The sequence below is a fragment of the Eucyclogobius newberryi genome, unplaced genomic scaffold (assembly GCF_026437365.1).
Source record: "Eucyclogobius newberryi isolate DKJ021-1_F unplaced genomic scaffold, fEucNew1.0.hap1 SCAF_3, whole genome shotgun sequence".
Taxonomy (NCBI): domain Eukaryota; kingdom Metazoa; phylum Chordata; class Actinopteri; order Gobiiformes; family Gobiidae; genus Eucyclogobius; species Eucyclogobius newberryi.
Genome location: NW_027315945.1, coordinates 40,862,804 through 40,890,671, shown reverse-complemented (window position 1 = coordinate 40,890,671; position 27,868 = coordinate 40,862,804). Strand labels below are relative to the sequence as shown.

At 49.3% G+C, this 27,868-nt stretch overlaps 1 protein-coding gene across 1 annotated transcript in view; it reads left to right on the top strand.

Annotated features, from left to right (window-relative positions):
• Positions 1-3,785: 3,785 nt before the first annotated feature.
• Positions 3,786-27,868, top strand: part of npr1b (natriuretic peptide receptor 1b) — a 149,002-nt gene continuing 124,919 nt past the window's right edge. Inside the window, exons 1-2 of the mRNA XM_072461371.1 lie at positions 3,786-4,575; positions 26,269-26,456. Of these exons, the coding sequence (XP_072317472.1) occupies positions 3,813-4,575; positions 26,269-26,456 (951 nt within the window). The 5' untranslated portion in view covers positions 3,786-3,812. The remainder of the gene's footprint in view (positions 4,576-26,268; positions 26,457-27,868) is intronic.

Sequence of the window (27,868 nt, the reverse complement as noted above, 5' to 3'; positions counted from 1 at the left end):
CGCCTCTGTGTGGAGGGGCCCCGCCTCTGTGTGGAGGGGCCCCGCCTCTGTGTGGAGTGGCCCCGCCTCTGTGTGGAGTGGCCCCGCCTCTGTGTGGAGTGGGCCCGCCTCTGTGTGGAGTGGCCCCGCCTCTGTGTGGAGTGGCCCCGCCTCTGTGTGGAGGGGCCCCGCCTCTGTGTGGAGTGGCCCCGCCTCTGTGTGGAGGGGCCCCGCCTCTGTGTGGAGGGGCCCCGCCTCTGTGTGGAGTGGCCCCGCCTCTGTGTGGAGTGGCCCCGCCTCTTTGTGGAGTGGGCTCAGGCTTCTCACCAACTATAAGCCCAGAGCCCCCCTTCTGCAGCCGACCAAAAACTGCCCTCATCGCCATGACGACACCACCCTCATCACCATGACAACAGGCCCCTCCCCTCAGGCAGGAGGCCCCTCCCCTCAGGCAGGAGGCCCCTCCCCTCAGGCAGGAGGCCACGCCCCTCATGAACACTTCTGAAACACTTTAACATCATTTATCACTTTCTGCTCGACACGTGTCATTTCAACTGTTCAAGTCGTGAACATTTTAAGCCTTTTGTTATTTTGATTCTATCGTTTGTGAATTCTGTTCATTCACAATGAGAATAAATCTTTTCTGAATCCGACTCTAAAACACAAAAGACATTTTATAACAAACATTATTGAATAAAAATATAAAAAAAGAAAGAACTGTTTCTAAATCAATCAATAACACACTTATCCAGAGATAAGAGATCACATCTTTAGACCCTTGTGTCTTTAACATGTCTTCAACATGTCTTCAACATGTCTTTAACATGTCTTCAACATGTCTTTAACATGTCTTCAACATGTCTTCAACATGTCTTTAACATGTCTTCAACATGTCTTCAACATGTCTTTAACATGTCTTCAACATGTCTTCAACATGTCTTTAACATGTCTTCAACATGTCTTTAACATGTCTTCAACATGTCTTCAACATGTCTTTAACATGTCTTCAACATGTCTTCAACATGTCTTTAACATGTCTTCAACATGTCTTCAACATGTCTTTAACATGTCTTCAACATGTCTTTAACATGTCTTCAACATGTCTTCAACATGTCTTTAACATGTCTTCAACATGTCTTTAACATGTCTTCAACATGTCTTTAACATGTCTTTAACATGTCTTTAAAATGTCTTTAAAATGTCTTTGAAATGTCTTTGAAATGTCTTTATCATGTCTTTAACATGTCTTTAAAATGTCTTTAAAATGTCTTTAAAATGTCTCTAAAATGTCTTTAAAATGTCTTCAACATGTCTTTAAAATGTCTTTAAAATGTCTTTGAAATGTCTTTGAAATGTCTTTGAAATGTCTTTAAAATGTCTTTAACATGTCTTTAACATGTCTTTAACATGTCTTTAAAATGTCTTTAAAATGTTTTTAAAATGTTTTTAAAATGTCTTTAAAATGTCTTTAACATGCCTTTAAAATGTCTTTAAAATGTTTTTAACATGTCTTTAACATGTCTTTAACATGTCTTTAACATGTCTTTAGAATGTCTTTAAAATGTTTTTAAAATGTTTTTAAAATGTCTTTAAAATGTCTTTAACATGTTTTTAAAATGTTTTTAAAATGCCTTTAAAATGTCTTTAACGTGTCTTTAGTTGTTTCATCTGGACTCGGTTAGAAAAAATAGACGTTTCGACTTCATCCAAGAGTCATTGTCAATAAAAGCACTTTCAGCACTAGAGAAAGATCACAGCATCAACATCCTCCAGCAGACAAGGGACGTTGCACTGTGATTCTCAACGCAGCTGATTACGAAGCCAAAGTCCACACCCTCCTCGAGGACACGCCCACATACGAGCGCTTGAAAAGAGATCCGACCAGTGGTTACAAGAAGACAGTGATAGACTGTTTACAAAGGCTGGAAAAAGAGGAAGCGATAGACCGGCCTCTGTATTACAGACTGTATCCTGGTGAAGCCATGCCTTGCATTTATGGCCTTCCAAAAATACACAAAAAGGAGGTTCCACTCAGACCCATAGTGTGCAGCACAGATTCCATCACCTACAATGTGGCCAAGCATTTAACAACTATATTGGCTCCGCTTGTGGGGAATTCGGAACATCATGTGGAAAACACGCACAACTTTGTGGATAAAGTGAAACATCTCCAACTGGACCCAGATGACCTCATGGTTTCATATGATGTTGTGTCCCTGTTCACCTGCATCTGACCTCTGACCTCTGATGCAGTAGCAGCAGTAAGGACCAGACTGCAGGAAGACACCACCTACAGGAAAGGACCAAACTGACACCTGAACACATATGTAAACTGTTGGACATCTGTCTGAACACCACTTACTTTCAATTCCGGGGACAATTTTACAGACAGATTCATGGCTGTGCCATGGGCTCGCCCGTCTCTCCCATAGTGGCCAACCTGTACATGGAGCACTTTGAGAAGAAGGCACTGTCCTCATTCTCAGGCTCCGCCCCAAAACTGTGGCTCCGCTATGTCGATGATACTTTTGTAACAATCAAGAAACAAGAGCTGGAAACCTTCTCTGATCACATCAATGCTGTGGACCCACATATCAGGTTTACAAGAGAAGACGCTAAGGAGAATCGCTTGGCCTTTCTTGATTGTTCCACGATCAGAGGAGAGGACGGGAAACTCCTAATAGAAGTATATAGGAAACCTACACACACGGACCAGTATCTGCTCTTTGGTTCCAACCACCCACTACAGCACAAGCTGGGGGTGATCAGAACCTTACAACACAGAGGACAAGGTTTACACTTTAAGACAAAAACTGGTTCACCCTAAGGACAAGTTGCCGACTCAAAAACAGAGCAATGTAGTTTATTCGATCCAATGCAGTGAAGAAAGCTGTAAAGAACGGTACATAGGTGAGACTAAACAGCCTCTACACAAGAGGCTTTATCAGCACAGAAGAAATACTAGTTCAGGACCTCAGAGCGCCGTGCATCTCCATCTTGAAGCCTCTAATCACTCGTTTGAAGACGGTGATGTGAAGGTTTGAAGCAGGAGAAAAGATGGTTTGAAAGAGGAGTCAAGGAAGCTATTTTTGTTAAAAAAGAAAAACCTTCTTTAAACAGAAACGGAAGTCTAAGGTTCAATCTTCCTGTAGTGTACACTGGTATACTGAACCCCTGGAGAGGTAGAGGACCAGGACCAGGACATTTAGATGTTAATCAGGTCCTCAGGGTGAGCCAGGGTCTCACAAAGACAAAGGGGAGACTAATAGGCCATTAAAGGGTTGAATAGGCTCGGTAGATACAAGGGGGTAAGTTTCTGTTGAAACAAACAACTCTTTCCTCTTCAGGAGGCTCCGCCCAATGGGCGGGTCTTACCACAGAACAGTATTAATATCGGAGTTCTCGACCTAAATTCTGTTATTGACAATGACTCTTGGATGAGAGTCGAAACGTCTATTTTTCAAACTGAGTCCAGATGAAACAACTGAAGCTTTTTCTACTATGGACCACGCCTGGACCAATGAGGGACACGCCGACGTCTTTGAAATGTCTTTAAAATGTCTTTGAAATGTCTTTAAAATGTCTTTAAAATGTCTTTAAAATGTCTTTAAAATGTCTTTGAAATGTCTTTGAAATGTCTTTAAAATGTCTTTGAAATGTCTTTGAAATGTCTTTAAAATGTCTCACTGTTTCTTCAATAGTCCACGCTCATGTGACCTCGACCTCTAGAATAATCATGTCTTTCTCTTCTGGACTTGTTCTTTTTCGCTCTGACATTTCTCCCTCGTTTCTTTCTCCTCAGACTCTTGAATAATTGAGGCGGCTCTGTGACCATGGGCCCCCCGTGTGGCCCCTGCCGTGTCCCCTGCCGTGGCCCCTGGCTCTCTCTGCTGCTGCTGCTCATGCTCTGGTCCTCGGCACAGTCTCACAAGCGGCGTCTGACTCGTAACCACGGCTACAGCCCGGGCCCCAAACCCAACGTGACCCTGGCCGTGATCCTCCCGCACAACAACACCAAGTATGCGTGGGCGTGGCCTCGCACCGGCGCCGCCATCGACCGCGCCGTCCGCGTGGTGAACTCTGACCCGCGGCTGCTCCCGGACCACGTGCTCACGTACGTGTTCAAGACGAGTCAGGGCGACGACGGGATCTGCTCCGACTCAACGGCGCCGCTCATGGCCGTGGACCTGAAGTTCACCTACGAACCCTGGGCCATCATCGGGCCCGGCTGCTCCTACGCCGCTTCGCCCGTGGGACTGTTCGCCGGACACTGGGACATCCCCTTGGTGACGGCGGGCGCTCCGGCCGTGGCCTTCTACGGCGGGGTGTACCCTGCCATCACCAACACGGGCCCCACGCACAAGAAGCTGGGCCACTTCGTGCAGCGGCTGTGCCAACACTTCGGCTGGAGCGAGCACGTGATGCTCGTGTTCAACGACAACAAAGTGGACGACCGGCCGTGTTACTTCGCCATCGAGGGCCTCTTCACGGAGCTGCAGGGCCTCAACGTGACGCTGGAGGAGCTGGTGTTCAACGAGAGCGGGCCCCCGCTCAACTATTCCAACATCCTGAGCATCATGCAGAACGAGGGCCGAGGTGAGAGCGAGGGCCCGAGGGCCCAAGGTGAGAGCGGGGCCCGAGGTGAGAGCGAGGGCCCGAGGTGAGAGCGAGGGCCCGAGGTGAGAGCGAGGGCCGAGGTGAGAGCGAGGGCCGAGGTGAGAGCGAGGCCCAAGGGCCCGAGGTGAGAGCGAGGCCCAAGGGCCCGAGGTGAGAGCGAGGCCCGAGGTGAGAGCGAGGGCCCGAGGTGAGAGCGAGGGCCCGAGGTGAGAGCGAGGGCCCGAGGTGAGAGCGAGGGCCCGAGGTGAGAGCGAGGGCCCGAGGTGAGAGCGAGGGCCCGAGGTGAGAGCGAGGGCCCAAGGGCCCGAGGTGAGAGCGAGGCCCAAGGGCCCGAGGTGAGAGCGAGGGCCCGAGGTGAGAGCGAGGGCCCGAGGTGAGAGCGAGGGCCCGAGGTGAGAGCGAGGGCCCGAGGTGAGAGCGAGGGCCGAGGTGAGAGCGAGGCCCAAGGGCCCGAGGTGAGAGCGAGGCCCAAGGGCCCGAGGTGAGAGCGATGGCCGAGGTGAGAGCGAGGGCCCAAGGGCCCGAGGTGAGAGCGAGGCCCAAGGGCCCGAGGTGAGAGCGAGGGCCGAGGTGAGAGCGAGGGCCGAGGTGAGAGCGAGGGCCCGAGGGCCCGAGGTGAGAGCGAGGCCCAAGGGCCCGAGGTGAGAGCGAGGCCCAAGGGCCCGAGGTGAGAGCGAGGGCCGAGGTGAGAGCGAGGGCCGAGGTGAGAGCGAGGGCCGAGGTGAGAGCGAGGGCCCGAGGGCCCGAGGTGAGAGCGAGGCCCAAGGGCCCGAGGTGAGAGCGAGGCCCAAGGGCCCGAGGTGAGAGCGAGAGCCGAGGTGAGAGCGAGGGCCGAGGTGAGAGCGAGGCCCCGAGGGCCCGAGGTGAGAGCGAGGCCCAAGGGCCCGAGGTGAGAGCGAGGGCCGAGGTGAGAGCGAGGGCCCAAGGGCCCGAGGTGAGAGCGAGGCCCAAGGGCCCGAGGTGAGAGCGAGGGCCGAGGTGAGAGCGAGGGCCGAGGTGAGAGCGAGGGCCCGAGGGCCCGAGGTGAGAGCGAGGCCCAAGGGCCCGAGGTGAGAGCGAGGCCCAAGGGCCCGAGGCGAGAGCGAGGGCCCGAGGGGCCGAGGCGAGAGCGAGGGCCGAGGTGAGAGCGAGGGCCCGAGGGCCCGAGGTGAGAGCGAGGCCCAAGGGCCCGAGGTGAGAGCGAGGTCCAAGGGCCCGAGGTGAGAGCGAGAGCCGAGGTGAGAGCGAGGGCCGAGGTGAGAGCGAGGCCCAAGGGCCCGAGGTGAGAGCGAGGCCCAAGGGCCCGAGGTGAGAGCGAGGGGCCGAGGTGAGAGCGAGGCCCAAGGGCCCGAGGTGAGAGCGAGGGGCCGAGGTGAGAGCGAGGGCCCGAGGTGAGAGCGAGGGCCCGAGGTGAGAGCGAGGGCCGAGGTGAGAGCGAGGCCCAAGGGCCCGAGGTGAGAGCGAGGCCCAAGGGCCCGAGGTGAGAGCGAGGGCCGAGGTGAGAGCGAGGGCCCAAGGGCCCGAGGTGAGAGCGAGGCCCAAGGGCCCGAGGTGAGAGCGAGGGCCGAGGTGAGAGCGAGGGCCGAGGTGAGAGCGAGGGCCCGAGGTGAGAGCGAGGGCCGAGGTGAGAGCGAGGGCCGAGGTGAGAGCGAGGGCCCGAGGGCCCGAGGTGAGAGCGAGGCCCAAGGGCCCGAGGTGAGAGCGAGGCCCAAGGGCCCGAGGTGAGAGCGAGGGCCGAGGTGAGAGCGAGGGCCGAGGTGAGAGCGAGGGCCCGAGGGGCCGAGGTGAGAGCGAGGGCCGAGGTGAGAGCGAGGGCCCGAGGGGCCGAGGTGAGAGCGAGGGCCGAGGTGAGAGCGAGGCCCAAGGGCCCGAGGTGAGAGCGAGGGCCGAGGTGAGAGCGAGGGCCGAGGTGAGAGCGAGGGCCCGAGGGGCCGAGGTGAGAGCGAGGGCCGAGGTGAGAGCGAGGGCCCGAGGGGCCGAGGTGAGAGCGAGGGCCGAGGTGAGAGCGAGGGCCCGAGGGGCCGAGGCGAGAGCGAGGGCCGAGGTGAGAGCGAGGGCCCGAGGGGCCGAGGCGAGAGCGAGGGCCGAGGTGAGAGCGAGGGCCCGAGGGCCCGAGGTGAGAGCAAGGCCCAAGGGCCCGAGGTGAGAGCGAGGCCCAAGGGCCCGAGGTGAGAGCGAGGGCCGAGGTGAGAGCGAGGGCCCGAGGGCCCGAGGTGAGAGCGAGGCCCAAGGGCCCGAGGTGAGAGCGAGGAGCGAGGGCCGAGGTGAGAGCGAGGGCCGAGGTGAGAGCGAGGGCCCGAGGGGCCGAGGCGAGAGCAAGGACCAGAATGACAAGAGCGCCGCACCTGCTCGACAGGCGCAGCGCTCACTGCAGCTGTAGCTCGATGGGTTTGTTTATGTGGTGCAGTTTCTGCTCGTGTTTTTTTGAGAGGGAAAAACATCTTTGGCCTGAGCTCCAAACGGAAACAGACCATGCAGGCGTCCAGGCCATTAGTGCTTCTGAACAGCTGTAAGAGCAGGGCTGAGGTTTGGTTCTGGTTTTGTTCCTGAAAAGCAAAAGTTTATGAGCCGCAGTAAAAAGTCATGATTCTAATCTTGAGATGAACTTCAGACCTCGAACCAACGAGTCAATGATTCATGTGTCACGTGTTTAATCTGAGAGTCTGAGGGGTGAGAGTCTGAGGGGTGAGAGTCTGAGGGGTGAGAGTCTGAGGGGTGAGAGTCTGAGGGGTGAGAGTCTGAGGGGTGAGAGTCTGAGGGGTGAGAGTCTGAGGGGTGAGAGTCTGAGGGGTGAGAGTCTGAGGGGTGAGAGTCTGAGGGGTGAGAGTCTGAGGGGTGAGAGTCTGAGGGGTGAGAGTCTGAGGGGTGAGAGTCTGAGGGGTGAGAGTCTGAGGGGTGAGAGTCAGAGGGGTGAGAGTCTGAGGGGTGAGAGTCTGAGGGGTGAGAGTCTGAGGGGTGAGAGTCTGAGGGGTGAGAGTCCGAGGGGTGAGAGTCTGAGGGGTGAGAGTCAGAGGGGTGAGAGTCTGAGGGGTGAGAGTCTGAGGGGTGAGAGTCTGAGGGGTGAGAGTCCGAGGGGTGAGAGTCTGAGGGGTGAGAGTCAGAGGGGTGAGAGTCTGAGGGGTGAGAGTCTGAGGGGTGAGAGTCAGAGGGGTGAGAGTCTGAGGGGTGAGAGTCAGAGGGGTGAGAGTCTGAGGGGTGAGAGTCTGAGGGGTGAGAGTCTGAGGGGTGAGAGTCTGAGGGGTGAGAGTCTGAGGGGTGAGAGTCTGAGGGGTGAGAGTCTGAGGGGTGAGAGTCCGGGGGGTGAGAGGACATCAGGAGTTTGAACCTTCTCCTAGGGTTTAAAATAATCCAGGACAAAAACATGGACATAAAAGGACTTAAAGTGTAAATGTTTGAGACAAAATGTGTCTGAATCTGGAAAAACATCAAGAAACTGACTCTGAGCTGCTCCTGCTGCGAGAGAGAGAAACCAGGACTAAACCAGGTCTAAACCAGGACTAAACCAGGACTAAACCAGGACTAAACCAGGACTAAACCAGGACTAAACCAGGACTAAACCAGACCCGGTTCAGACCTGGTTTAGTCCTGGTTTAGTCCTGGTTTAGTCCTGGTTTAGACCTGGTTTAGTCCTGGTTTAGACCTGGTTTAGTCCTGGTTTAGACCTGGTTTAGTTCTGATTTAGACCTGGTTCATTCGAGTGTGGCACTCACTGTGGTTTCCCACGGCGACATGACTCCCCTTGTCACTCATTCACAGAGGTCAGAGGTCACAGCCGCCCAAATCCACTTCCTGTTTCCAGTGCAGGTTTGAGCTCGACCCGAGAAGAACTAAACCTGGACCTAAACCTATATATATATATATATATATATATATATACTGTATATATATATGTATATTATGTACTATAATATACAGTATATATATATATATATATATATATATATATATATATATATATATACTGTATATTATAGTACATCATATACAGTATATATTATATATACATATATATGTATATATATATATATATATATATATACTGTATATTATAGTACATAATATACATATATATATACAGTATATATATATATATATATATATATATATATATATATATATACTGTATATTATAGTACATCATATACAGTATATATTATATATACATATATATGTATATATATATATATATATATATATATACTGTATATTATAGTACATAATATACATATATATATACAGTATATATATATATATATATATATATATATATATATATATACATATATATGTATATATAATATATACTGTATATGATGTACTATAATATACAGTACTATGATATTCCATCCTCTCCTGAGCTTGTTGCTGACTGAGGCTCTTCCTCTGCATCTCTGGTTAAACATTGATGCAGAGGATTCTCTTCACGCTCTGCAGAGCATCAGCTTTTATTACACCAGGATTAATATTTAAAGAGGCTCCGGCTGTGCTCGTGTGGGAGCGGCGGCCGAGAGCCAGAGAAAACACTACAGCACAGAACAGCACAGGAAAAACACAGGAAAAACACAGGAAAAACACGGGAAAAACACGGGAAAAACACAGGAAAAACATGGGAAAAACACGGGAAAAACATGGGAAAAACACGGGTAAAACATGGGAAAACATGGGAAAAACACAGGAAAAACACAGGAAAAACACAGGAACAACACGGGAAAAACACGGGAAAAACATGGGAAAAACACGGGAAAAACACGGGAAAAACACAGGAAAAACACGGGAAAAACACGGGAAAAACATGGGAAAAACACGGGTAAAACATGGGAAAACATGGGAAAAACACAGGAAAAACACAGGAAAAACACAGGAACAACACGGGAAAAACACGGGAAAAACATGGGAAAAACACAGGTAAAACATGGGAAAACGTGGGAAAAACACGGGAAAAACATGGGAAAAACACGGGAAAAACATGGGAAAAACACAGGAAAAAAAAAAGGAAAAACACGGGAAAAACATGGGAAAAACATGGGAAAAACACGGGAAAAACATGGGAAAAACATGGGAAAAACACGGGAAAAACATGGGAAAAACACAGGAAAAACACAGGAAAAACACGGGAAAAACACAGGAAAAACACAGGAAAAACACGGGAAAAACACAGGAAAAACACAGGAAAAACACGGGAAAAACATGGGAAAAACACGGGAAAAACATGGGAAAAACATGGGAAAAACACGGGTAAAACATGGGAAAACATAGGAAAAACACAGGAAAAACACAGGAAAAACACAGGAAAAACACGGGAAAAACACGGGAAAAACATGGGAAAAACACAGGTAAAACATGGGAAAACATGGGAAAAACACGGGAAAAACATGGGAAAAACACGGGAAAAACATGGGAAAAACACAGGAAAAACACAGGAAAAACACGGGAAAAACATGGGAAAAACATGGGAAAAACACGGGAAAAACATGGGAAAAACATGGGAAAAACACGGGAAAAACACGGGAAAAACATGGGAAAAACATGGGAAAAACACGGGTAAAACATGGGAAAACATGGGAAAAACACAGGAAAAACACAGGAAAAACACGGGAAAAACACGGGAAAAACATGGGAAAAACACAGGTAAAACATGGGAAAACGTGGGAAAAACACGGGAAAAACATGGGAAAAACACGGGAAAAACATGGGAAAAACACAGGAAAAAAAAAAGGAAAAACATAGGAAAAACACAGGAAAAACACAGGAAAAACACAGGAAAAACACGGGAAAAACACGGGAAAAACATGGGAAAAACACAGGTAAAACATGGGAAAACATGGGAAAAACACGGGAAAAACATGGGAAAAACACGGGAAAAACATGGGAAAAACACAGGAAAAACACAGGAAAAACACGGGAAAAACATGGGAAAAACATGGGAAAAACACGGGAAAAACATGGGAAAAACACGGGAAAAACATGGGAAAAACATGGGAAAAACACGGGAAAAACATGGGAAAAACACAGGAAAAACACAGGAAAAACACGGGAAAAACACAGGAAAAACACAGGAAAAACACGGGAAAAACACAGGAAAAACACAGGAAAAACACGGGAAAAACATGGGAAAAACACGGGAAAAACATGGGAAAAACATGGGAAAAACACGGGTAAAACATGGGAAAACATAGGAAAAACACAGGAAAAACACAGGAAAAACACAGGAAAAACACGGGAAAAACACGGGAAAAACATGGGAAAAACACAGGTAAAACATGGGAAAACATGGGAAAAACACGGGAAAAACATGGGAAAAACACGGGAAAAACATGGGAAAAACACAGGAAAAACACAGGAAAAACACGGGAAAAACATGGGAAAAACATAGGAAAAACACGGGAAAAACACGGGAAAAACATGGGAAAAACATGGGAAAAACACGGGTAAAACATGGGAAAACATGGGAAAAACACAGGAAAAACACAGGAAAAACACGGGAAAAACACGGGAAAAACATGGGAAAAACACGGGAAAAACATGGGAAAAACACAGGAAAAACACGGGAAAAACATGGGAAAAACACAGGAAAAACACGAGGAAAACACGGGAAAAACATGGGAAAAACACGGGAAAAACACGGGAAAAACATGGGGAAAAACATGGGGAAAACACGGGAAAAACATGGGAAAAACACAGGAAAAACACGGGGAAAACACGGGAAAAACATGGGAAAAACATGGGAAAAACACGGGAAAAACACGGGAAAAACATGGGAAAAACATGGGAAAAACATGGGAAAAACATGGGAAAAACACAGGAAAAACAGGAAAAACACGGGAAAAACATGGGAAAAACATGGGGAAAAACACGGGAAAAACACGGGAAAAACACGGGAAAAACATGGGGAAAACACGGGAAAAACATGGGAAAAACACAGGAAAAACACGGGGAAAACACGGGAAAAACACGGGAAAAACATGGGAAAAACAAGGGAAAAGCATGAGAAAAAAAAGGGTAAAACACAAGAAAAGAATGAGGAAAAACACAGGAAAACACGGGGAAAGGAACAAGAAAAACACGGGAATAACATTAGAAAAACACGTGAAAAAGACGAAAAAAACACGGGAAAAACATGGGAAAAGTACGGGAAAAACAGGAAAATCACGAGAAAAACACGGGAAAAACATCAGAAAAACACAAAAAAAAACAGAAAAACACAAGAAAAACACAGGAAAAACATGAGAAAAAACACGAGAAAAACACGAGAAAAAGCACAAGAAAACACGGGAAAAGAACGAGAAAAACTCAGGAAAAACACGAGAAAAACATCAGAAAAACATCAGAAAAACAGGTGAAAAAGACGAAAAAAAACCCCGGAAAACACGGGGAAAGTACGAGAAAAAACACTGGAAAAACATGGGAAAAACATGGGAAAAACACGGGTAAAACATGGGAAAACATGGGAAAAACACAGGAAAAACACAGGAAAAACACGGGAAAAACATGGGAAAAACACGGGAAAAACATGGGAAAAACACAGGGAAAACAGGAAAAACACGGGAAAAACATGGGGAAAAACACGGGAAAAACACGGGAAAAACATGGGAAAAACATGGAGAAAACACGGGAAAAACATGGGGAAAACACGGGAAAAACACGGGGAAAACACGGGAAAAACATGGGAAAAACATGGGAAAAACATGGGAAAAACACGGGAAAAACACGGGAAAAATATGGGAAAAACATGGGGAAAACACGGGAAAAACATGGGAAAAACACAGGAAAAACACGGGGAAAACATGGGAAAAACATGGAAAAAACACGGGAAAAACACGGGAAAAACACGGAAAAAACACGGGAAAAACATGCGAAAAACATGGGAAAAACACAGGAAAAACACAGGAAAAACACGGGAAAAACATGGGAAAAACATGGGAAAAACACGGGAAAAGCATGAGAAAAAAAAAAAGGGTAAAACACAAGAAAAGAATGAGGAAAAACACAGGAAAACACGGGGAAAGGAACAAGAAAAACATGGGAATAACATTAGAAAAACACGTGAAAAAGACGAAAAAAACACGAGAAAAACATGGGAAAAGTACGGGAAAAACAGGAAAAACACGAGAAAAACACGGGAAAAACATGAGAAAAACACTGGAAAAGTACAAGAAAAACACCAGAAAAACACCAAAAAAACATCAGAAAAACACCAGAAAAAAACAGAAAAACACAAGAAAAACACAGGAAAAACATGAGAAAAAACACGAGAAAAACACGAGAAAAAGCACAAGAAAAACACGGGAAAAGAACGAGAAAAACTCAGGAAAAACACGAGAAAAACATCAGAAAAACATCAGAAAAACAGGTGAAAAAGACGAAAAAAAAACCGGAAAACACGGGGAAAGTACGAGAAAAAACACTGGAAAAACATGAGAAATACATGAAAAAAACGTGGGAAAAGTACAAGAAAAACAGGAAAAACACGAGAAAAGTACAAGAAAAACACGGGAAAAATGTGAGAAAAACACCAGAAAGATACAAAAAAAAACACGATAAAAACACAGGAAACGTACGAGAAAAACACAAGAAAAAACATCAGAAAAACACAAGAAAACATTAGAAGAGCAACTTCAAACTGGTCCTACTTGTAATTTGTACTTGTAACTTGTACTTGTAACTTGTACTTGTAACTTGTACTTGTAACTGTACTTGTAACTTGTACTTGTAACTTGTACTTGTAACTTGTACTTGTAACTGTACTTGTAACTTGTACTTGTAACTTGTACTTGTAACTTGTACTTGTAACTGTACTTATAATTTGTACTTGTAACTTGTACTTGTACTTGTAACTTGTACTTGTAACTGTACTTGTAACTGTACTTATAATTTGTACTTGTAACTGTACTTGTAACTTGTACTTGTAACTTGTACTTGTAACTTGTACTTGTACCTTGTACTTGTAAATGTACTTGTAACTTGTACTCGTACTTTTACTTGTAACTGTACTTGTACTTGAAACTTGTACCTTGTACGTGTAACTGTACTTGTACCTTGTACTTGTAAATGTACTTGTAACTTGTACTCGTACTTTTACTTGTAACTGTACTTGTACTTGTACCTTGTACTTGTAATTGTACCTTGTAACTTGTACTTGTAACTGTACATGTAACTGTACATGTAACTTGTGCTTGTAACATGTACTTTTAACTTGTACTTTTAACTGAACTTGTACTTGTAACTTGTACTCGTACTTGTAAGTTGTACTTATACTTGTAACTGCTTTTACGACCGTCCAAACAAAGTACACGTCTCGAAGTAAAAGACCTGGTTTAGACCTGGTTTAGTCCTGGTTTAGTCCTGGTTTAGTCCTGGTTTAGTTCAGGTTTAGTCCTGGTTTAGTCCTGGTTTAGTCCTGATTTAGACCTGGTTTTGACCTGGTTTAGTCCTGGTTTAGTCCTGGTTTAGTCCTGGTTTAGTCCTGGTTTAGTCCTGGTTTAGTTCTGGTTTGGACCTGGTTTAGACCTGGTTTAGTCCTGGTTTAGTCCTGGTTTAGTTCTGGTTTAGACCTGGTTTAGTCCTGGTTTAGTCCTGGTTTAGTTCTGGTTTAGACCTGGTTTAGTCCTGGTTTAGTCCTGGTTTGGTCCTGGTTTGGTCCTGGTTTAGTTGTGGTTTAGACCTGGTTTAGACCTGGTTTAGTCCTGGTTTAGTCCTCTTATAAAACCTTAGACATTTATGTTTCTGAAACCTTTGCACGTTGAACCATGAGCGATGACTTTATTGTCTGAGAGCTCGTCACACGCTTCTGTGAGGGGCGTGGCTAAAACTAGTGTGTGTGAGGGGCGTGGCTAAAGCTAGAGTGTGTGAGGGGCGTGGCTAAAGCTAGTGTATGTGAGGGGCGTGGCTAAAGCTAGAGAGTGTGAGGGGCGTGGCTAAAGCTAGTGTGTGTAAGGGGCGTGGCTAAAGCTAGTGTGTGTGAGGGGCGTGGCTAAAGCTAGAGTGTGTGAGGGGCGTGGCTAAAGCTAGTGTGTGTGAGGGGCGTGGCTAAAGCTAGAGTGTGTGAGGGGCGTGGCTAAAGCTAGTGTATGTGAGGGGCGTGGCTAAAGCTAGAGAGTGTGAGGGGCGTGGCTAAAGCTAGTGTGTGTGAGGGGCGTGGCTAAAGCTAGTGTGTGTGAGGGGCGTGGCTAAAGCTAGTGTGTGTGAGGGGCGTGGCTAAAGCTAGTGTGTGTGAGGGGCGTGGCTAAAGCTAGTGTGTGTGAGGGGCGTGGCTAAAGCTAGAGTGTGTGAGGGGCGTGGCTAAAGCTAGTGTGTGTGAGGGGCGTGGCTAAAGCTAGAGTGTGTGAGGGGCGTGGCTAAAGCTAGTGTATGTGAGGGGCGTGGCTAAAGCTAGAGAGTGTGAGGTGCGTGGCTAAAGCTAGTGCGTGTGAGGGGCGTGGCTAAAGCTAGTGTGTGTGAGGGGCGTGGCTAAAGCTAGAGAGTGTGAGGGGCGTGGCTAAAGCTAGAGTGTGTGAGGGGCGTGGCTAAAGCTAGTGTGTGTGAGGGGCGTGGCTAAAGCTAGAGTGTGTGAGGGGCGTGGCTAAAGCTAGAGTGTGTGAGGGGCGTGGCTAAAGCTAGTGTATGTGAGGGGCGTGGCTAAAGCTAGAGAGTGTGAGGGGCGTGGCTAAAGCTAGAGTGTGTGAGGGGCGTGGCTAAAGCTAGTGTATGTGAGGGGCGTGGCTAAAGCTAGAGAGTGTGAGGGGCGTGGCTAAAGCTAGTGTGTGTGAGGGGCGTGGCTAAAGCTAGTGTGTGTGAGGGGCGTGGCTAAAGCTAGAGTGTGTGAGGGGCGTGGCTAAAGCTAGTGTATGTGAGGGGCGTGGCTAAAGCTAGTGTGTGTGAGGGGCGTGGCTAAAGCTAGAGTTTGTGAGGGGCGTGGCTAAAGCTAGAGTGTGTGAGGGGCGTGGCTAAAGCTAGTGTGTGTGAGGGGCGTGGCTAAAGCTAGAGTGTGTGAGGGGCGTGGCTAAAGCTAGTGTATGTGAGGGGCGTGGCTAAAGCTAGAGAGTGTGAGGGGCGTGGCTAAAGCTAGTGCGTGTGAGGGGCGTGGCTAAAGCTAGTGTGTGTGAGGGGCGTGGCTAAAGCTAGAGAGTGTGAGGGGCGTGGCTAAAGCTAGTGTGTGTGAGGGGCGTGGCTAAAGCTAGAGTGTGTGAGGGGCGTGGCTAAAGCTAGTGTGTGTGAGGGGCGTGGCTAAAGCTAGTGTGTGTGAAGGGCGTGGCTAAAGCTAGAGTGTGTGAGGGGCGTGGCTAAAGCTAGTGTGTGTGAGGGGCGTGGCTAAAGCTAGAGTGTGTGAGGGGCGTGGCTAAAGCTAGAGTGTGTGAGGGGCGTGGCTAAAACTAGTGTGTATGAGGGGCGTGGCTAAAGCTAGAGTGTGTGAGGGGCGTGGCTAAAGCTAGTATGTGTGAGGGGCGTGGCTAAAGCTAGTGTGTGTGAGGGGCGTGGCTAAAGCTAGTTTGTGTGAGGGGCGTGGCTAAAGCTAGAGTGTGTGAGGGGCGTGGCTAAAGCTAGTGTGTGTGAGGGGCGTGGCTAAAGCCTGTGTGTATGAGGAGCGTGTCTAAAGCTAGTGTGTGTGAGGGGCGTGGCTAAAGCTAGTGTGTGTGAGGGGCGTGGCTAAAGCTAGTGTGTTTGAGGGGCGTGGCTAAAGCCTGTGTGTATGAGGGGCGTGTCTAAAGCCTGTGTGTGTAAGGGGCGTGGCTAAAGCTAGTTTGTGTGAGGGGCGTGGCTAAAGCTAGAGCGTGTGAGGGGCGTGGCTAAAGCTAGTGTGTGTGAGGGGCGTGGCTAAAGCTAGAGTGTGTGAGGGGCGTGGCTAAAGCTAGTGTGTGTGAAGGGCGTGGCTAAAGCTAGTGTTTGTGAGGGGCGTGGCTACAGCTAGTGTGTGTGAGGGGCGTGGCTAAAGCTAGTGTGTGTGAGGGGCGTGGCTAAAGCTAGTGTGTGTGAGGGGCGTGGCTAAATCTAGTGTGTGTGAGGGGCGTGGCTAAATCTAGTGTGTGTGAGGGGCGTGGCTAAATCTAGTGTGTGTGAGGGGCGTGGCTAAAGCCTCTGTGTATGAGGGGTGTGTCTAAAGCTAGTGTGTGTGAGGGGCGTGGCTAAAGCTAGTGTGTGTGAGGGGCGTGGCTAAAGCTAGTATGTGTGAGGGGCGTGGCTAAAGCCTCTGTGTATGAGGGGTGTGTCTAAAACTAGTGTGTATGAGGGGCGTGGCTAAAGCTAGAGTGTGTGAGGGGCGTGGCTAAAGCTAGTATGTGTGAGGGGCGTGGCTAAAGCTAGTGTGTGTGAGGGGCGTGGCTAAAGCTAGTTTGTGTGAGGGGCGTGGCTAAAGCTAGAGCGTGTGAGGGGCGTGGCTAAAGCTAGAGTGTGTGAGGGGTGTGGCTAAAGCTAGTGTATGTGAGGGGCGTGGCTAAAGCTAGTGTGTGTGAGGGGCGTGGCTAAAGCTAGAGTGTGTGAGGGGCGTGGCTAAAGCTAGTGTATGTGAGGGGCGTGGCTAAAGCTAGTGTGTGTGAGGGGCGTGGCTAAAGCTAGTGTGTGTGAGGGGCGTGGCTAAAGCTAGTGTGTGTGAGGGGCGTGGCTAAAGCTAGTGTATGTGAGGGGCGTGGCTAAAGCTAGAGAGTGTGAGGGGCGTGGCTAAAGCTAGTGTGTGTGAGGGGCGTGGCTAAAGCTAGTGTGTGTGAGGGGCGTGGCTAAAGCTAGAGTGTGTGAGGGGCGTGGCTAAAGCTAGTGTGTGTGAGGGGCGTGGCTAAAGCTAGAGTGTGTGAGGGGCGTGGCTAAAGCTAGTGTATGTGAGGGGCGTGGCTAAAGCTAGAGAGTGTGAGGGGCGTGGCTAAAGCTAGTGTGTGTGAGGGGCGTGGCTAAAGCTAGTGTGTGTGAGGGGCGTGGCTAAAGCTAGAGTGTGTGAGGGGCGTGGCTAAAGCTAGTGTATGTGAGGGGCGTGGCTAAAGCTAGTGTGTGTGAGGGGCGTGGCTAAAGCTAGTGTGTGTGAGGGGCGTGGCTAAAGCTAGAGTGTGTGAGGGGCGTGGCTAAAGCTAGTGTGTGTGAGGGGCGTGGCTAAAGCTAGAGTGTGTGAGGGGCGTGGCTAAAGCTAGTGTATGTGAGGGGCGTGGCTAAAGCTAGAGAGTGTGAGGGGCGTGGCTAAAGCTAGTGCGTGTGAGGGGCGTGGCTAAAGCTAGTGTGTGTGAGGGGCGTGGCTAAAGCTAGAGAGTGTGAGGGGCGTGGCTAAAGCTAGTGTGTGTGAGGGGCGTGGCTAAAGCTAGTGTGTGTGAAGGGCGTGGCTAAAGCTAGAGTGTGTGAGGGGCGTGGCTAAAGCTAGTGTGTGTGAGGGGCGTGGCTAAAGCTAGAGTGTGTGAGGGGCGTGGCTAAAGCTAGAGTGTGTGAGGGGCGTGGCTAAAACTAGTGTGTATGAGGGGCGTGGCTAAAGCTAGAGTGTGTGAGGGGCGTGGCTAAAGCTAGTATGTGTGAGGGGCGTGGCTAAAGCTAGTGTGTGTGAGGGGCGTGGCTAAAGCTAGTTTGTGTGAGGGGCGTGGCTAAAGCTAGAGCGTGTGAGGGGCGTGGCTAAAGCTAGTGTGTGTGAGGGGCGTGGCTAAAGCTAGAGTGTGTGAGGGGCGTGGCTAAAGCTAGTGTGTGTGAAGGGCGTGGCTAAAGCTAGTGTTTGTGAGGGGCGTGGCTACAGCTAGTGTGTGTGAGGGGCGTGGCTAAAGCTAGTGTGTGTGAGGGGCGTGGCTAAAGCTAGTGTGTGTGAGGGGCGTGGCTAAATCTAGTGTGTGTGAGGGGCGTGGCTAAATCTAGTGTGTGTGAGGGGCGTGGCTAAATCTAGTGTGTGTGAGGGGCGTGGCTAAAGCCTCTGTGTATGAGGGGTGTGTCTAAAGCTAGTGTGTGTGAGGGGCGTGGCTAAAGCTAGTGTGTGTGAGGGGCGTGGCTAAAGCTAGTGTGTGTGAGGGGCGTGGCTAAAGCCTGTGTGTATGAGGAGCGTGTCTAAAGCTAGTGTGTGTGAGGGGCGTGGCTAAAGCTAGTGTGTGTGAGGGGCGTGGCTAAAGCTAGTGTGTTTGAGGGGCGTGGCTAAAGCCTGTGTGTATGAGGGGCGTGTCTAAAGCCTGTGTGTGTAAGGGGCGTGGCTAAAGCTAGTTTGTGTGTGAGGGGCGTGGCTAAAGCTTGTGTGCATGAGGGGCGTGGCTAAAGCTAGCGTGTGTGAGGGGCGTGGCTAAAGTTAGTGTGTGTGAGAAGCGTGGCTAAAGCTAGCGTGTGTGAGGGGCGAGGCTAAAGCTAGTGTGTGTGAGGGGCGTGGCTAAAGCTAGTGTGTGTGAGGGGCGTGGCGTTTGAACCTCTCTTTATGTCATGCTAATGCTAACGTCAGACGCTTTATGACCTGGAAATATCAGATTGTAGCTCTGGACAAAGCGAGTGCCATAAACAGGAAACAGCTGTTGTTAACGTGCTTTGCTAGCTTTGTGTTGCTAACGTGCTTTGCTAGCTTTGTGTTGCTAACGCGCTTTTCTAGCTTTGTGTTGCTAACGCGCTTTGCTAGCTTTGTGTTGCTAACGTGCTTTGCTAGCTTTGTGTTGCTAACGCGCTTTGCTAGCTTTGTGTTGCTAACGCACTTTGCTAGCTTTGTGTTGCTAACATGCTTTGCTAGCTCTGTGTTGCTAATGTGCTTTGCTAGCTCTGTGTTGCTAAAGTGCTTTGCCTGCTCGTTCCTCTCTCCTTCCTCTCTCGTTCCTCTCCTTCCTCTCTCGTTCCTCTCTCCTTCCTCTCTCCTTCCTCTCTCGTTCCTCTCTCCTTCCTCTCTCGTTCCTCTCTCTCGTTCCTCTCTAGTTCCTCTCTCCTTCTTCTCTCCTTCCTCTCTCTCGTTCCTCTCTCCTTCCTCTCTCCTTCCTCTCTCGTTCCACTCCTTCCTCTCTCCTTCCTCTCTCCTTCCTCTCTCGTTCCTCTCTCCTTCCTATCTCTCGTTCCTCTCACCTTCCTCTCTCGTTCCTCTCTCGTTCCTCTCTCGTTCCTCTCTCGTTCCTATCTCTCGTTCCTCTCTCCTTCCTCTCTCCTTCCTCTCTCGTTCCTCTCTCCTTCCTCTCTCGTTCCTATCTCTCGTTCCCCTCTCCTTCCTCTCTCCTTCCTCTCTCGTTCCTCTCTCCTTCCTCTCTCCTTCCTCTCTCCTTCCTCTCTCCTTCCTCTCTCGTTCCTCTCTCGTTCCTCTCTCGTTCCTCTCTCTCGTTCCTCTCTCTCGTTCCTCTCTCCTTCCTCTCTCCTTCTTCTCCCCTTCCTCTCTCCCGTTCCTGTCTCCTTCCTCTCTCGTTCCTCTCTCCTTCCTCTCTCGTTCCTCTCCTTCCTCTCTCCTTCCTCTCTCCTTCCTCTCTCCTTCCTCTCTCGTTCCTCTCTCCTTCCTATCTCTCGTTCCTTTCTCCTTCCTCTCTCCTTCCTCTCTCATTCCTCTCTCGTTCCTCTCTCTTTCCTCTCGTTCCTATCTCTCGTTCCTCTCTCCTTCCTCTCTCCTTCCTCTCTCGTTCCTCTCTCGTTCCTCTCCTTCCTCTCTCCTTCCTCTCTCGTTCCTCTCCTTCCTCTCTCCTTCCTCTCTCGTTCCTCTCCTTCCTCTCTCCTTCCTCTCTCGTTCCTCTCTCCTTCCTCTCTCGTTCCTCTCTCCTTCCTCTCTCCTTCCTCTCTCTCGTTCCTCTCTCCTTCCTCTCTCGTTCCTCTCTCCTTCCTCTCTCGTTCCTCTCTCCTTCCTCTCTCCTTCCTCTCTCCTTCCTCTCTCTCGTTCCTCTCTCCTTCCTCTCTCGTTCCTCTCTCCTTCCTCTCTCGTTCCTCTCTCCTTCCTCTCTCCTTCTTCTCTCCTTCCTCTCTCCTTCCTCTCTCCTTCCTCTCTCGTTCCTCTCTCCTTCCTCTCTCCTTCCTCTCTCGTTCCTCTCTCCTTCCTCTCTCGTTCCTCTCTCCTTCTTCTCTCCTTCCTCTCTCCTTCCTCTCTCATTCCTATCTCTCGTTCCTCTCTCGTTCCTCTCTCCTTCCTCTCTCCTTCCTCTCTCGTTCCTCTCTAGTTCCTCTCTCCTTCCTCTCTCCTTCCTCTCTCCTTCCTCTCTCTCGTTCCTCTCTCCTTCCTCTCTCGTTCCTCTCTCCTTCCTCTCTCCTTCCTCTCTCTTGTTCCTCTCTCCTTCCTCTCTCCTTCCTCTCTCGTTCCTCTCTCCTTCCTCTCTCCTTCCTCTCTCGTTCCTATCTCTCGTTCCTCTCTCCTTCCTCTCTCCTTCCTCTCTCCTTCCTCTCTCGTTCCTATCCCTCGTTCCTCTCTCGTTCCTATCTCTCCTTCCTCTCTCGTTCCTCTCTACTTCCTCTCTCCTTCCTCTCTCCTTCCTCTCTCGTTCCTATCCCTCGTTCCTCTCTCCTTCCTCTCTCCTTCCTCTCTCGTTCCTCTCTCCTTCCTCTCTCCTTCCTCTCTCGTTCCTCTCTCCTTCTTCTCTCCTTCCTCTCTCCTTCCTCTCTCGTTCCTATCTCTCGTTCCTCTCTCGTTCCTCTCTCCTTCCTCTCTCCTTCCTCTCTCGTTCCTCTCTAGTTCCTCTCTCCTTCCTCTCTCCTTCCTCTCTCCTTCCTCTCTCTCGTTCCTCTCTCCTTCCTCTCTCGTTCCTCTCTACTTCCTCTCTCCTTCCTCTCTCGTTCCTCTCTCGTTCCTCTCTCGTTCCTATCTCTCGTTCCTCTCTCCTTCCTCTCTCCTTCCTCTCTCCTTCCTCTCTCCTTCCTCTCTCCTTCCTCTCTCCTTCCTCTCTCCTTCCTCCCTCTCGTTCCTCTCTCCTTCCTCTCTCGTTCCTCTCTCCTTCCTCTCTCCTTCCTCTCTCTCGTTCCTCTCTCCTTCCTCTCTCGTTCCTCTCTCCTTCCTCTCTCGTTCCTCTCTCCTTCCTCTCTCCTTCCTCTCTCCTTCCTCTCTCCTTCCTATCTCTCGTTCCTCTCTCGTTCCTATCTCTCGTTCCTTTCTCCTTACTCTCTCCTTCCTCTCTCCTTCCTCTCTCGTTCCTCTCTCGTTCCTCTCTCCTTCCTCTCTCCTTCCTCTTTCGTTCTTCTCCTTCCTCTCTCCTTCCTCTCTCCTTCCTCTCTCGTTCCTCTCTCTCGTTCCTCTCTCTCGTTCCTCTCTCCTTCCTCTCTCGTTCCTCTCTCTTTCCTCTCTCGTTCCTCTCTCCTTCCTCTCTCTCGTTCCTCTCTCCTTCCTCTCTCGTTCCTCTCTCGTTCCTCTCTCCTTCCTCTCTCCTTCCTCTCTCCTTCCTCTCTCCTTCCTCTCTCTCGTTCCTCTCTCCTTCCTCTCTCGTTCCTCTCTCCTTCCTCTCTCGTTCCTCTCTCCTTCCTCTCTCCTTCCTCTCTCCTTCCTCTCTCCTTCCTCTCTCGTTCCTCTCTCCTTCTTCTCTCCTTCCTCTCTCCTTCCTCTCTCCTTCCTCTCTCGTTCCTCTCTCCTTCTTCTCTCCTTCCTCTCTCCTTCCTCTCTCCTTCCTCTCTCCTTCCTCTCTCCTTCCTCTCTCCTTCCTCTCTCGTTCCTCTCTCCTTCCTCTCTCCTTCCTCTCTCGTTCCTCTCTCCTTCTTCTCTCCTTCCTCTCTCCTTCCTCTCTCGTTCCTATCTCTCGTTCCTCTCTCGTTCCTCTCTCCTTCCTCTCTCCTTCCTCTCTCGTTCCTCTCTCGTTCCTCTCTCCTTCCTCTCTCGTTCCTCTCTCCTTCCTCTCTCGTTCCTGTCTCCTTCCTCTCTCCTTCCTATCTCTCCTTCCTCTCTCGTTCCTTTCTACTTCCTCTCTTCTTCCTCTCTCCTTCCTCTCTCGTTCATCTCTAGTTCCTCTCTCCTTCCTCTCTCCTTCCTCTCTCCTTCCTCTCTCTCGTTCCTCTCTCCTTCCTCTCTCGTTCCTCTCTACTTCCTCTCTCCTTCCTCTCTCGTTCCTCTCTCGTTCCTCTCTCGTTCCTATCTCTCGTTCCTCTCTCCTTCCTCTCTCCTTCCTCTCTCCTTCCTCTCTCCTTCCTCTCTCCTTCCTCTCTCCTTCCTCTCTCGTTCCTCTCTCCTTCTTCTCTCCTTCCTCTCTCCTTCCTCTCTCGTTCCTATCTCTCGTTCCTCTCTCGTTCCTCTCTCCTTCCTCTCTCCTTCCTCTCTCGTTCCTCTCTCGTTCCTCTCTCTCGTTCCTCTCTCCTTCCTCTCTCCTTCCTCTCTCGTTCCTCTCTCGTTCCTCTCTCGTTCCTCTCTCTCGTTCCTCTCTCCTTCCTCTCTCCTTCCTCTCTCGTTCCTCTCTACTTCCTCTCTCCTTCCTCTCTCCTTCCTCTCTTCCTCTCAGTATTGATCTCTCTCTTCTCACATTACTGCAGCGTCACAAACGTCTCGTGTTCTCTTTGTTTGTGCTCATGATGGGAGGGCATCTGTCATATTATTCTCCTGAAGCTTCTCGCCTCATCAGCTCCAATCAGTCGCACTTTAGCCCGAAGCTAGCACCGCAGGAGGCTAACGACTGCTTCTTCCTGTCTGCCGCAGCCACTTCCTGTCTCCTTTCCCCCTCCCCAGACGCTTCATCAGTCTCACACTGAGATCTGCACATCATTCTCCCTTCTTCTTCTCAGTCATGTTCTGCGTCTCTTCTTCTCAGTCATGTTCTGCGTCTCTTCTCAGTCATGTTCTGCGTCTCTTCCTCTCAGTCATGTTCTGCGTCGCTTCTTCTCAGTCATGTTCTGCGTCTCTTCTTCTCAGTCATGTTCTGCGTCTCTTCTTCTCAGTCATGTTCTGCGTCTCTTCCTCTCAGTCATGTTCTGCGTCTCTTCTTCTCAGTCATGTTCTGCGTCTCTTCTTCTCAGTCATGTTCTGCGTCTCTTCTTCTCAGTCATGTTCTGCATCTCTCTTCTTCTCAGTCATGTTCTGCGTCTCTTCTTCTCAGTCATGTTCTGCGTCTCTTCTTCTCAGTCATGTTCTGCATCTCTTCTTCTCAGTCATGTTCTGCGTCTCTTCTTCTCAGTCATGTTCTGCGTCTCTTCTTCTCAGTCATGTTCTGCGTCTCTTCCTCTCAGTCATGTTCTGCGTCTCTTCTTCTCAGTCATGTTCTGCGTCTCCCTTCTTCTCAGTCATGTTCTGCGTCTCTTCTTCTCAGTCATGTTCTGCGTCTCTTCTTCTCAGTCATGTTCTGCGTCTCTTCATCTCAGTCATGTTCTGCGTCTCTTCTTCTCAGTCATGTTCTGCGTCTCTTCTTCTCAGTCATGTTCTGCGTCTCTTCTTCTCAGTCATGTTCTGCGTCTCTTCTTCTCAGTCATGTTCTGCGTCTCTTCTTCTCAGTCATGTTCTGCGTCTCTTCTTCTCAGTCATGTTCTGCGTCTCTTCTTCTCAGTCATGTTCTGCGTCTCCTTCTTCTCAGTCATGTTCTGCGTCTCTTCTTCTCAGTCATGTTCTGCGTCTCTTCTTCTCAGTCATGTTCTGCGTCTCTTCTTCTCAGTCATGTTCTGCGTCTCTTCTTCTCAGTCATGTTCTGCGTCTCTTCTTCTCAGTCATGTTCTGCGTCTCTTCTTCTCAGTCATGTTCTGCGTCTCTTCTTCTCAGTCATGTTCTGCGTCTCTTCTTCTCAGTCATGTTCTGCGTCTCTTCTTCTCAGTCATGTTCTGCGTCTCTTCTTCTCAGTCATGTTCTGCGTCTCTTCTTCTCAGTCATGTTCTGCGTCTCTTCTTCTCAGTCATGTTCTGCGTCTCTTCTTCTCAGTCATGTTCTGCGTCTCTTCTTCTCAGTCATGTTCTGCGTCTCTCTTCTTCTCAGTCATGTTCTGCGTCTCTTCTTCTCAGTCATGTTCTGCGTCTCTCTTCTTCTCAGTCATGTTCTGCGTCTCTTCTTCTCAGTCATGTTTCTGCGTCTCTCTTCTTCTCAGTCATGTTCTGCGTCTCTTCTTCTCAGTCATGTTCTGCGTCTCTTTTTCTCAGTCATGTTCTGCGTCTCTTCTTCTCAGTCATGTTCTGCGTATCTTCTTCTCAGTCATGTTCTGCGTCTCTCTTCTTCTCAGTCATGTTCTGCGTCTCTTCTTCTCAGTCATGTTCTGCGTCTCTTCTTCTCAGTCATGTTCTGCGTCTCTTCTTCTCAGTCATGTTCTGCGTCTCTTCTTCTCAGTCATGTTCTGCGTCTCTCTTCTTCTCAGTCATGTTCTGCGTCTCTTCTTCTCAGTCATGTTCTACGTCTCTCTTCTTCTCAGTCATGTTCTGCGTCTCTTCTTCTCAGTCATGTTCTGCGTCTCTTCTTCTCAGTCATGTTCTGCATCTCTCTTCTTCTCAGTCATGTTCTGCATCTCTCTTCTTCTCAGTCATGTTCTGCGTCTCTTCTTCTCAGTCATGTTCTGCGTCTTTTCTTCTCAGTCATGTTCTACGTCTCTTCTTCTCAGTCATGTTCTGCGTCTCTCTTCTTCTCAGTCATGTTCTGCGTCTCTTCCTCTCAGTCATGTTCTGCGTCTCTTCTTCTCAGTCATGTTCTGCGTCTCTTCCTCTCAGTCATGTTCTGCGTCTCTTCTTCTCAGTCATGTTCTGCGTCTCTTCTTCTCAGTCATGTTCTGCGTCTCTTCTTCCAGTCATGTTCTGCGTCTCTCTTCTTCTCAGTCATGTTCTGCGTCTCTTCTTCTCAGTCATGTTCTGCGTCTCTTCTTCTCAGTCATGTTCTGCATCTCTCTTCTTCTCAGTCATGTTCTGCATCTCTCTTCTTCTCAGTCATGTTCTGCGTCTCTTCTTCTCAGTCATGTTCTGCGTCTTTTCTTCTCAGTCATGTTCTACGTCTCTTCTTCTCAGTCATGTTCTGCGTCTCTCTTCTTCTCAGTCATGTTCTGCGTCTCTTCCTCTCAGTCATGTTCTGCGTCTCTTCTTCTCAGTCATGTTCTGCGTCTCTTCCTCTCAGTCATGTTCTGCGTCTCTTCTTCTCAGTCATGTTCTGCGTCTCTCTTCTTCTCAGTCATGTTCTGCGTCTCTCTTCTTCTCAGTCATGTTCTGCGTCTCTTCTTCTCAGTCATGTTCTGCGTCTCTTCTTCTCAGTCATGTTCTGCGTCTTTTCTTCTCAGTCATGTTCTACGTCTCTTCTTCTCAGTCATGTTCTGCGTCTCTCTTCTTCTCAGTCATGTTCTGCGTCTCTTCCTCTCAGTCATGTTCTGCGTCTCTTCTTCTCAGTCATGTTCTGCGTCTCTTCCTCTCAGTCATGTTCTGCGTCTCTTCTTCTCAGTCATGTTCTGCGTCTCTCTTCTTCTCAGTCATGTTCTGCGTCTCTCTTCTTCTCAGTCATGTTCTGCGTCTCTTCTTCTCAGTCATGTTCTGCGTCTCTTCTTCTCAGTCATGTTCTGCGTCTCTTCTTCTCAGTCATGTTCTGCGTCTCTTCTTCTCAGTTATGTTCTGCGTCTCTTCTTCTCAGTCATGTTCTGCGTCTCCCTTCTTCTCAGTCATGTTCTGCGTCTCTTCTTCTCAGTCATGTTCTGCGTCTCTTCTTCTCAGTCATGTTCTGCGTCTCCCTTCTTCTCAGTCATGTTCTGCGTCTCTTCTTCTCAGTCATGTTCTGCGTCTCTTCTTCTCAGTCATGTTCTGCGTCTCTTCTTCTCAGTCATGTTCTGCGTCTCTTCTTCTCAGTCATGTTCTGCGTCTCTTCTTCTCAGTCATGTTCTGCGTCTCTTCTTCTCAGTCATGTTCTGCGTCTCTTCTTCTCAGTCATGTTCTGCGTCTCTTCTTCTCAGTCATGTTCTGCGTCTCTCTTCTTCTCAGTCATGTTCATCTGCTGCACGCCCGACGTCTTCAGGAAGTTGATGGTTGAATTCCGTCGGGCCGATCTTCCCCACGAGCAGTTCGTCTTCTTCTACATCGACGTCTTCGGAGACAGTCTCAACTCTGAGTCAAAAACGCCGTGGGCTCGAGGCGACGACGAGGACGCCATCGCCAAGGACGCCTTTCAGGTGAACAGTAAAGAGACCAGGCCTTTCAGGTGGACATTAATGAGACCAGGCCTTTCAGGTGAACAGTAAAGAGACCAGGCCTTTCAGATGGACATTAAAGTGACCAGGCCTTTCAGATGGACATTAAAGTGACCAGGCCTTTCAGATGGACATTAAAGTGACCAGGCCTTTCAGATGGACATAAAAGAGACCAGGCCTTTCAGGTGACCAGTAAAGAGTGGAGGCCTTTCAGGTGAACACTAAAGAGTGGAGGCCTTTCAGGTGAACACTAAAGAGTGGAGGCCTTTCAGGTGAACACTAAAGAGTGGAGGCCTTTCAGGTGAACAGTAAAGAGTGGAGTCCTTTCAGGTAAACATTAAAGAGACCAGGCCTTTCAGGTAAACATTAAAGAGACCAGGCCTTTCAGGTAAACACTAAAGAGTGGAGTCCTTTCAGGTAAACATTAAAGAGACCAGGCCTTTCAGGTAAACATTAAAGAGACCAGGCCTTTCAGGTAAACACTAAAGAGTGGAGGCCTTTCAGGTGGACATTAAAGAGTAGAGGCCTTCCAGGTGAACACTAAAGAGTGGAGGCCTTTCAGGTGAACATTAAAGAGTAGAGGCCTTTCAGGTGAACATAAAAGAGACCAGGCCTTTCAGGTGACCATTAAAGATTAGAGGCCTTTCAGGTAAACATTAAAGAGTAGAGGCCTTTCAGGTGAACACTAAAGAGTAGGGGCCTTTCAGGTAAACATCAAAGAGGAGAGGCCTTTCAGGTGAACACTAAAGAGTAGGGGCCTTTCAGGTGAACACTAAAGAGTAGGGGCCTTTCAGGGGAACATTAAAGAGTAGGGTCCTTTCAGGGGGACACCAAAGAGTGGAGGCCTTTCAGGTGAACATTAAAGAGTGGAGGCCTTTCAGGTGAACACTAAAGAGTGGAGGCCTTTCAGGTGGACATTAAAGAGACCAGGCCTTTCAGGTGAACATTAAAGAGACCAGGCCTTTCATGTGAACACTAAATAGTAGGGGCCTTTCAGGTGAACATTAAAGAGTAGGGTCCTTTCAGGGGGACACCAAAGAGTGGAGGCCTTTCAGGTGAACATTAAAGAGTGGAGGCCTTTCAGGTGAACACTAAAGAGTGGAGGCCTTTCAGGTGGACATTAAAGAGACCAGGCCTTTCAGGTGAACATTAAAGAGACCAGGCCTTTCATGTGAAGACTAAAGAGTAGGGACCTTTCAGGTGAACACTAAAGAGTGGGGCCTTTCAGGTGGACATTAAAGAGACCAGGCCTTTCAGGTGAACATTAAAGAGACCAGGCCTTTCATGTGAACACTAAAGAGTAGGGACCTTTCAGGTGAACACTAAAGAGTGGGGCCTTTCAGGGGAACATTAAAGAGACCTGGCCTTTCAGGTGAACACTAAAGAGTGGGGCC